Here is a 9,477-nt window from a genome sequence, read left to right as displayed (position 1 = left end):
TGTGAGCCCACTGTTGGGTAGGGACTGTCCCTATATGTTGCCAACTTGGACTTCCCAAGCGCTTAGTCCAGTGCTCTGCACATAGTAAGCGCTCAATAAATACGATTGATGATGATGCTGTATTTCATAGCAACCGCACTGCCTTGTACCTATCTATTCTATTTATTTTATTTTGTTAGTATGTTTGGTTTTGTTCTCTGTCTCCCCCTTTTAGACTGTGAGCCCACTGTTGGGTAGGGACCGTCTCTATACATTGCCAACTTGGACTTCCCAAGCGCTTAGTACAGTGCTCTGCACATAGTAAGCGCTCAATAAATACGATTGATGATGATTGATTGACTGATTGAATGAATGAATGAAAGCCCCTCAGAGGCCCGAATCGCCTCAGGGCCGAAAAGGCGGGAAAAAAAAAAAAAAAGGGCGGGAATCCGGGAGGGGGTGCGCGCGCCTTCCGCAACGGCCCGGACGCCACCGCCCTTTCTCCTCCCCCCACCCGGCTGCTGCTCTCGCGAGATAAGGGCCGTTGGCCGGAGCTGAAGGGGGGGAAGTCTCGCGAGAAGAGGCGGTTGCTGAAGTTGGGGGGGGGGGGGGCGTGCGTCTGTGCGTGCGTGCGTCGCCGCAGTTGGGCTGTGGGTGCGCCTTGCCCGTTAGAGGAGCCGGTCCTGCCCGTCGTCGCCACCACCATGTCCCGCTACCTGCGTCCCCCCAACACGTCCCTGTTCGTGAGGAATGTGGCCGACGACACCAGGTGTGTGTAAGTGGCGGCCCCCGGGGACCGAGAGGGAGCGGGGAGGCCGGGGGGGCGGCGGGCAACGGGGCTGAACATGGCGGGGCACCCGCAGGCTTCATGGCCCCACTAGGCCGCAACCCCCATCACCCCCTGCGAAACCCTTGTCAAACAGGAATCACCTCTCTTTGGTGCCCTTACTAAACGACAACTGTCTCCTGCATATATGTTTTTTTTTAACTCTATGTATTTATTTAATTTATTTGTACATATCTATCCTATTTATTTTATTTTGTTAGTGTGTTTGGTTTTGTTCTCCGTCTCCCCCTTTTAGACTGTGAGCCCGCTGTTGGGTAGGGACTGTCTCTAGATGTTGCCAATTTGGACTTCCCAAGCGCTTAGTCCAGTGCTCTGCACATAGTAAGCGCTCAATAAATACGATTGATGATGATGATGTATTTCATAGCAACCGCACTGCCTTGTACCTATCTAATTCTATTTATTTTATTTTGTTAGTATGTTTGGTTTTGTTCTCTGTCTCCCCCTTCTAGACTGTGAGCCCGCTGTTGGGTAGGGACTGTCTCTAGATGTTGCCAATTTGGACTTCCCAAGCGCTTAGTCCAGTGCTCTGCACATAGTAAGCGCTCAATAAATACGATTGATGATGATGATGTATTTCATAGCAACCGCACTGCCTTGTACATATCTATTCTATTTATTTTATTTTGTTAGTATGTTTGGTTTTGTTCTCTGTCTCCCCCGTTTAGACTGTGAGCCCACTGTTGGGTAGGGACTGTCTCTAGATGTTGCCAATTTGTACTTCCCAAGCGCTTAGTACAGTGCTCTGCACATAGAAAGCGCTCAATAAATACGATTGATGATGATGATGATATTTGTTACTCTATTAATTTTACATGTACATAATAATAATAATGATGACGGCATTTGTTAAGCGCTTACTATGTGCAGAGCACTGTTCTAAGCGCTGGGAGAGGTGATCAAGTTGTCCCACATGGGGCTCACGGCCTTAATCCCCATTTTACGGATGAGGTAACTGAGGCGCCGGGAAGTGAGTTGCCCAAGGTCACACAGCAGGCATGTGGCAGAGGCGGGATTCGAACCCGTGACCTCTGGCTCCAGAGCCCGGGCTCTTGCCACTGAGCCACGCTGCTTGTACATATCTATTCTATTTATTTTATTTTATTAGTATGTTTGGTTTTGTTCTCTGTCTCCCCCTTTTAGACTGTGAGCCCACGGGTGGGTAGGGACTGTCTCTATATGTTGCCAACTTGGACTTCCCAAGCGCTTAGTACAGTGCTCTGCACACAGTAAGCGCTCAATAAATACGATTGATGATGATGATGCCCACTTAGACTTCCCAAACTAGTTAGGCGGCCCTGCTGAGAGCTCACCTCCTCCAGGAGGCCTTCCCAGACTGAGCCCCTTCCTTCCTCTCCATCCCCCCCATCTTCCCTTCCTCACAGCACCTGTATATATGTTGGTACATATTTATTACTCTATTTATTTTACTTGTACATGTCTATTCTATTTATTTTATTTTGTTAGTATATTTGGTTTTGTTCTCTGCCTCCCTCTTTTAATCACAGTCAATCGTATTTATCTTACCTCCTTCCCCACAGCATTTGTACATATGTATATATGTTTGTACATATTTATTACTCTATTTTACTTGTACATATCTATTCTATTTATTTTACTTTGTTCGTATACTTGGTTTTGTTCTCTGTCTCCCCCTTTTAGACTGTGAGCCCACTGTTGTGTAGGGACTGTCTCTAGATGTTGCCAACTTGTACTTCCCAAGCGCTTAGTACAGTGCTCTGCACACAGTAAGCGCTCAAGAAATACGATTGATTGATTGATTCCCAAACGGTGAGCCCACTGTGGACCGTCTTTATATGTTGCCGACTTGTACTTCCCAAGCGCTTAGTACAGTGCTCTGCACACAGTAAGCGCTCAAGAAATACGATTGATTGATTGATTCCCAAACGGTGAGCCCACTGTGGACCGTCTTTATATGTTGCCGACCTGTACTTCCCAAGCGCTTAGTACAGTGCTCTGCAAACAGTAAGCGCTCAATAAATATGATTGATTGATTGACTAGTCCAGTGTCTTGCACACGGTAAGCGCCCAATCAGTACCACTGAATGGATGCAGCTGCAGTCCCACCCCCCCCCCCCCAAAAAAAAATCCGCATCCTCATTGATTGAGAACTCCACCACGTTTTCCCGGTTTTATTCCCCTCCTCCCTCCCCCCACATTAGCGGAGGACTTTGAGATGATAGTAATGATGGCATTTATTGAGCGCTTTCCATGTGCGAAGCACCGTTCTAAGCGCCTGGGTGATCAGGTTGTCCCACGTGGAGCCCACGGTCTTCATCCCCGTTTTACAGGTGAAGTCACTGAGACGCCGAGGTGAAGTGACTTGCCCAAGGCCGCCCAGCTAGCAACAGTAATAATGACATTTATTAAGGGCTTACTATGTGCAAAGCACCGTTCCAAGCGCCTGGGTGGATACAGGGTGATCAGGTTGTCCCACCTGGGGCCCTCAGTCTTCATCCCCGTTTTACAGGTGAAGTCACTGAGACGCCGAAGTGACTTGCCCAAGGCCACCCAGCTAACAATAGTAATAATGACATTTATTAATGCCGCTTATCCACCCAGGCGCTTGGAACGGTGCTTTGCACATAGTAAGCGCTTAACAAATGCCATCGTTATTATTGTTATTAAGCGCTTACTACGTGCAAAGCACCACGCCTGGGTGGATACAGGGTGATCGGGTTGTCCCACGTGGGGCTCACGGTCTTCATCCCCATTTTACAGAGGAAGTCACTGAGACGCCGAAGTGAAGGGACTTGCCCAAAGCCACCCAGCTAACAATAGTAATAATGACATTTATTAACGTCATTTATCCACCCAGGCGCTTGGAACGGTGCTTTGCACATAGCGCTTAACAAATGCCATCATTATTATTAAGCGCTTACTACGTGCAAAGCACTGTTCTAAGCGCCTGGGTGATCAGGTGATTAAGTTGTCCCACGTGGGGCTCACCATCTTCATCCCCATTTTACAGAGGAAGTCACTGAGACGCCGAAGTGAAGTGACTTGCCCAAAGCCACCCAGCTAACAATAGTAATAGTGACATTTATTAAGCGCTTACTATGTGCAAAGCACCGTTCTAAGCGCCTGGGTGGATACAGGGTAATGAGGTTGACCCACGTGGGGCTCCCAGTCTTCAACCCCATTTTACAGATGAGGTCACTGAGGCCCAGAGAAGCGAAGTCAGTTGCCCAGAGTCACACAGCTAACAATAATAATGGCATTTATTAAGCGCTTACTATGTGTAAAGCACTGTCCTAAGCACTGGGGAGGATACAAGGTGATCAGATTCACAGTCTTCATCCCCATTTTACAGATGAGGGAACTGAGGCCCAGTGAAGTGACTTGCCCAAGGTCACACAGCGGACGTATGGGGGAGTCGGGATTAGAACCCATGACCTCTGACTCCCAAGCCCGGGCTCTTTCCATTGAGCCGTGCTGCTTTGAAATAAGGCTCTGCACCAGAATAAGCACTCAATAAATACGAATGAATGAATGAAATAACGGGAAGGAGGAAGAAGGCTTGGCCGCCTTTTTTTTCCTTCCCATCCATTCAGCGTTTCTCCCCCTCCCCCCCCTCATTCCTTCGGAAAATGAATAATCCATCGGATTTATTGAGCGCTCTCTCTCTTAAATCCCTTTCCGAAATTTGGTGAGATCAGGAAAAAGCCGCCAGGGAGGAAAAACCAACTCATCCGAAAGGTTAAAATGAAATCGGGCTCCTGTGGTGAAAGGGGTTTTTTTAAATTGTTCTGGAGGGGAGCTGATCGGTAGGCCAGTCAGGTTTATGGAGCGTTTATTGTGTGCAGAGCACTGTACTAAGCGCTTGAGGGGGTGTACAGTACAATACCCGCACACATTCCCTGCCTACAACGAGCTTTATGATTTAGAGGGGGAGACTGACATTAATTTAAATCAATTATTGATATGGATATGAGTTCTGAGGCTTGGGGGGCGGTGAATATTCAGTTTCATAAATTTCCATGGGAGTCTTTGGACGGTGTCGTGACGACAAAGAGGAAAGGAAGCAGTCGTAATTTTTCTTTAAGGTTAATTCCCCCACCCTCATTCATCTCCTTTTTTGGGAAAATACCCCGTGAGCCGTGCTATTGTGTTTCTTAGTGGCCGCGTCGATGCAAGTAGAGGAGTTTCCGTATTTTAGGTGGTGGCTTTTCTTCCGAAGCCTTTTGCGGCTGAATTACATTTTCATCAGTGGTGTTCCGAGTGTTTCTGAGAGGAATGCAGTGGTAATAATGCTGCAGCCCCTTTTCGGCACTGGATAAATAGCCGCAGAAGTCAGCGTTTAGTGAAGGAGAATATCAACCCCAGGCCTTGCGGGCGGTTGGGAAAGATATTTTATTTTTATTTTAGGGGTGGAGGTATCAAGTGGGAAAAGAGCAGAGCGAGGTTTCCATGTCTGTGGGATTTACTCCCTAGCCTGAATGAAGTTCATTTTCAACGGTGGTGCTGCTTAGTAAACACACTGGAATGCGAAGCAGCGAACCTCCTTGGAACAGTATCCATCTTAACCTGGAAATTTCCATATTCTCAATGCGAGTGACTGAGCCCTCCATTTCCAAAGCAGCCAGAATTCTGACAAAGGCCTTTTTTTCCCCCCCTCCCCACAAATGATCCCGTGACATCATTCTTCAGCGCCTCTTCCTTTTTCCAAAGCTTCACGCAAAATCTGGAGGAAAAAGCACAGATCCTTTTAGCGCTGTAGGTGACCCCCGAGCCCGTAGACGGTGCCGGCCCTCCGCGTTCTTTGTGCGCTTTGACTCTGGAGTGGCTTATTTATGCTCGGAAGGGGTGGTGGACGTGCCCCGTGGTGGAACACGTAGAAAGTCGCTGTCGCTCTCTGCTATTTCAGGTCTGAAGACCTGCGTCGTGAATTTGGTCGTTACGGCCCCATAGTCGACGTGTACGTTCCGCTCGATTTCTACACACGTCGCCCAAGAGGATTTGCTTACGTTCAATATCCTTTCTTCAGATGGCTGAGTAGTGAGGGGTGTTGCAGTTTGAAATTCCAAGTTTGTGTAAGAGGTAACATCTAAATAAAAAGCAAGTTTTTTTTTCTATTGTCTCTGATAAGTGTAATCTGACCGTTTTCTAAAAATTAACTCATCACTCGCAAATTGCTGTTGCTGTTTATTTTCTAAGCATTTAATCCAAAAACCAGTAAAACGCGGAGCGATCCATTGGATTGCTAACAATCCCGATTGAACCGTCACTGTATTTGACTTAAAGTGCTAGTTATCGCTGACGCGGTGATTGCTCCCGCATCTTTTTTAAGACGTATAATTCCGCTTAAGTTAACTGTGTTCTTGTACTTGGCAAAAATGTGGTTGGTGTTCTTGTTGTTAAGTAACTTGAAATCACTTGATCAAAGACGTTGTTTAAAATTGAGGTGAACGTTCTTCAATACTGTCCCCTAATTTGCTGTCCTCTGTTGTTGCCTCAGAGAATGTAAAGCTGTACAGTTATGGCGACCCCAAAGAGAAAGCATGAAAGAACCTTTAGAGTAGAGTTCAACAATTAAGGCAAGTAGACAAGCCAAAGACCTCTTAAGGATCAGGCTTGAAGAGAAGGGAGAGTTTGGGAAAAGAAAAATAAAGAAAAGCTGGAAGAAGGACAAGCCATAATGGGAGACAAAGCTTCGTTTTATCTACAAAAGGGGGAAAGAGGTTGTTTTTCAAAGTAAAAGATAAAGCCATCTGTCAGATTTGGCCAAGCATCTCATGACAAGTCCTTCTGACAAGCACTTAAAGAGTTAAAGGTCAAGATGAAGTTGAATGATGGCCAAGATTAAAGGAGTCATACCTGATGTATCCTACAGAGCAACTCTGCCGTTTGGTTTTCTGTGTAAGCAGTTAACTCGCAAACTATCCCGGGTTGGTCTAATGACGAAACCTGTACCTTTTCTGCGGGGCGGGGGGGCGGGGGGGGCGGGGGCGGTGTGATATTGTGATTGTGGTCTTGTATGAATTGCGTTATTTTTTCCCTCTCAGCCTGTCGAGATATGTGTGCCTGGCACATGCAGCAAAATTCAGTTAAATACTAGGCCAAAAAAGGAATGGGAACTAGAGGAATCTTTAGATTGTTCCCAGGGATCCGTTAACAAGGCTATGCCGATATCGCAAGTCTTCATGTCATCTGACCTCTAACTTTCTCAAACATGGTAAAAAATGTAAAAGAAAAAAAAGTTAATCATGTTTCAGTTTGTGCTTTCTGCTTCGGTAGGGTACGGTATGTTGGGCTTGATACTTATTGGCATCGGCCTCTTTTAATTGGCAGTTAAGGGGGCGAAAAGCTAAGCCTCCTAAATTTTATGTAACGAATTCGTTTAGAGGGGCTGTTAATGAATAGAGAATGATCTTTTCCGTTGTACATACCTGAACAATTCTAATTCTCCCCAGTTCGTATGGGGCGTAAGCTAGGGAGTTGCTGCGCTTTGTTTCGGTGATGGCTTTTCTTCATTTGTGTGTGTGGGCGTGTGGGTGTAGATTTATGAAAATTGTCATAATTGTCCAAAAAAAAATTAGCAGGATTGTTAGATGAATCCAGTTTTCCGAGAACGTGATGATTACTCGGGCTTCTGAATTGTTTCCCCACTTGTTTATCAAACTCTTCCCCCACAATGTCCAAGTCTGTGCCACTTTCCAAGCCCCTTAACATTTAGCACGTTTGAAGATGTTCGGGATGCCGAGGATGCCCTCCACAATTTGGACCGGAAGTGGATCTGTGGTCGCCAAATTGAAATCCAGTTTGCCCAAGGGGATCGAAAAAGTAAGTGGCGACTCAGGCCCCTATTTCGGTGCTCTCTGGGGGTGGCCGGAGGAGAGTCTCTGAACAACCCATCTCTAGGTCCTGGGTCCGACCCCTCCGGGGCGAGTTTCGTTTCGTTACATACCGGGAGGTACCGACTAATTGCCATGCCTAAAATATTAGGAAAAGACACGTTCTGACCTGTAAACGTGTCCGTCAGCGCTATCGGCGGTACACTACTGGTGGAGCCGGAATTTCAAAATAGAGGTTGTCTTCCTCCTGAAAGTTAGGAAGTAACTGCCTACACATTCGTGGTTTAAAGTAAATAACTGGATGGTATTGGACTAGTAAGTAACTTCCTTTTCAATAATATGTGGGCAGAGGGAGTGGCGTTGTGTGAAATGGGCAGGTTAGTGAACTGCCGTTCCTGTGGGTGGGAGGAGAGCAACATCTCTCCATAAATCCAGGGCAAAGATTCTCTTTCCAGACTACTCAGGGGGGGGCGGATATCACGTTCACGCTCAGCCTTTTGGGCACGGGGAGTGGGCCCGTGAGCGGCAAGGGAAAGTGCCGTCCGAATCATTCGCTCCTTCTTTCTCCCCTCAGCCCCAAATCAGATGAAAGCGAAGGAGGGCAGGAACGTGTACAGCTCTTCCCGCTACGATGACTATGATCGATACAGGCGCTCCAGAAGCCGCAGTTACGAAAGGAGGCGATCTCGGAGTCGTTCTTTCGATTACAACTACAGAAGGTCTTACAGCCCTAGAAAGTAAGTGGGGTGCGGGTGGCCGCCCCTCCGTCCCGGGGCGGAGGGGACGACGTTTACCGTCCGGCTGTCGGTTGTCCGTCTGCCGATCCGTGGGCCGGCGCCGTCTAAGTATCCGTCCCCGTTTCATCTACCTCCCAGCAGTAGACCTACCGGAAGACCCCGCCGGAGCCGAAGCCATTCAGACAACGATAGGTAAACCCCCCCGCCAAAGACGTCATTTCTTAATTCCCCCCGTCCCCCCCAACCCTTTCCCCAAGATAGCGATCCTCCAGCTGAGCGGACTCGTCCTGCTTCTCAAATTTCATCTCTCTATTTTCGTTAGGTTCAAACACCGCAATCGGTCTTTTTCGAGGTCAAAGTCCAATTCAAGATCACGGTCCAAGTCCCAACCCAAGAAAGAAATGAAGGCTAAATCGCGTTCTAGGTCCGCGTCGCACACCAAAACTAGAGGCGCCGCTAAACCCGATTCTAAACCACACTATAAGTCCGGCTCAAGATACGAAAAGGATGCGAGGAAAAAAGACCCGGCTAGGTCCAAATCCCAGTCGAGGTCACAGTCTAGGTCGAGGTCAAAATCCAGGTCACGGTCTTGGACGAGTCCCAAGTCCAGTGGCCACTAACGCTGTAACCATGATGTTTGGGGGCATGTATCATTCATTTACACACAGTTCGGTTTACTTAAATTATCAGGAATATGATGTTGCCACAGTGCTAAAAGAGAACTTTTTTTCTTTTTGTCAGTTTTCCCTGTAGCAGGCGATGGTGACGATTAAAAATCATGTGCTGTTGAGAAGCCACTCTTAAGAGTCCAGTTTGTTAAATGTCTTGGGCAGCTACCCCGATTGGATTGTGGTGTCTCTGTATATTTTTGTAAAGAAACCCATTCTTTTTACGTTGGAAATATTGGCGGGGGGGTGGGCGGGGGGGTAGAAGAAACGTCGTTGGTAGGCCCCGATTTGCAAGTTTTAACCAACAAAACTTCATATCCGCGGAGCAAATGGCCTAAAAAACCGGTTGGACCATTGGGTAGGCTTAATAATCTAACTTTGTCGATCATGGTAATGTGTTTTTGAAAAAAGAAAAAAAGCGATGATACAAA

At 47.2% G+C, this 9,477-nt stretch overlaps 1 protein-coding gene across 4 annotated transcripts; it reads left to right on the top strand.

Annotated features, from left to right (window-relative positions):
- Window positions 1-635: 635 nt before the first annotated feature.
- On the top strand, window positions 636-9,171 carry SRSF10 (serine and arginine rich splicing factor 10). 4 transcript variants are annotated; one of them, XM_038757760.1, is made up of 6 exons: window positions 636-748; window positions 5,715-5,819; window positions 7,527-7,630; window positions 8,216-8,378; window positions 8,520-8,570; window positions 8,701-9,171. In XM_038757760.1, exons 1-6 carry the CDS (start codon window positions 684-686, stop codon window positions 8,996-8,998), a joined length of 786 nt encoding a protein of 261 aa, XP_038613688.1. In that variant the 5' UTR covers window positions 636-683; the 3' UTR covers window positions 8,999-9,171. The 4 variants fall into 4 exon arrangements, with proteins under 4 accessions (XP_038613688.1, XP_038613687.1, XP_038613686.1 ...); XM_038757759.1 differs by having other exon boundaries at window positions 8,517-8,570; XM_038757758.1 differs by having other exon boundaries at window positions 636-754.
- The last annotated feature ends 306 nt before the right edge of the window (window positions 9,172-9,477 follow it).

This window comes from Tachyglossus aculeatus, chromosome 16, assembly GCF_015852505.1.
Source record: "Tachyglossus aculeatus isolate mTacAcu1 chromosome 16, mTacAcu1.pri, whole genome shotgun sequence".
In the NCBI taxonomy this organism is placed as follows: Eukaryota; Metazoa; Chordata; class Mammalia; order Monotremata; family Tachyglossidae; genus Tachyglossus; species Tachyglossus aculeatus.
Note: the sequence above shows the minus strand (reverse complement) of the source record. Positions and strands in the feature narration are given on the sequence as shown.

Excerpts from the sequence above, each read along its gene's own strand:
- SRSF10 (XM_038757757.1), top strand. The coding sequence starts at position 684 with ATGTCCCGCTACCTGCGTCCCCCCAACACGTCCCTGTTCGTGAGGAAT. Across the intron at positions 755-5,714 it reads GCCGACGACACCAGGTGTGT|GTCTGAAGACCTGCGTCGTG; the intron begins GTAAGTGGCGGC and ends CTGCTATTTCAG. Across the intron at positions 8,379-8,516 it reads AGGTCTTACAGCCCTAGAAA|CAGTAGACCTACCGGAAGAC; the intron begins GTAAGTGGGGTG and ends TCTACCTCCCAG.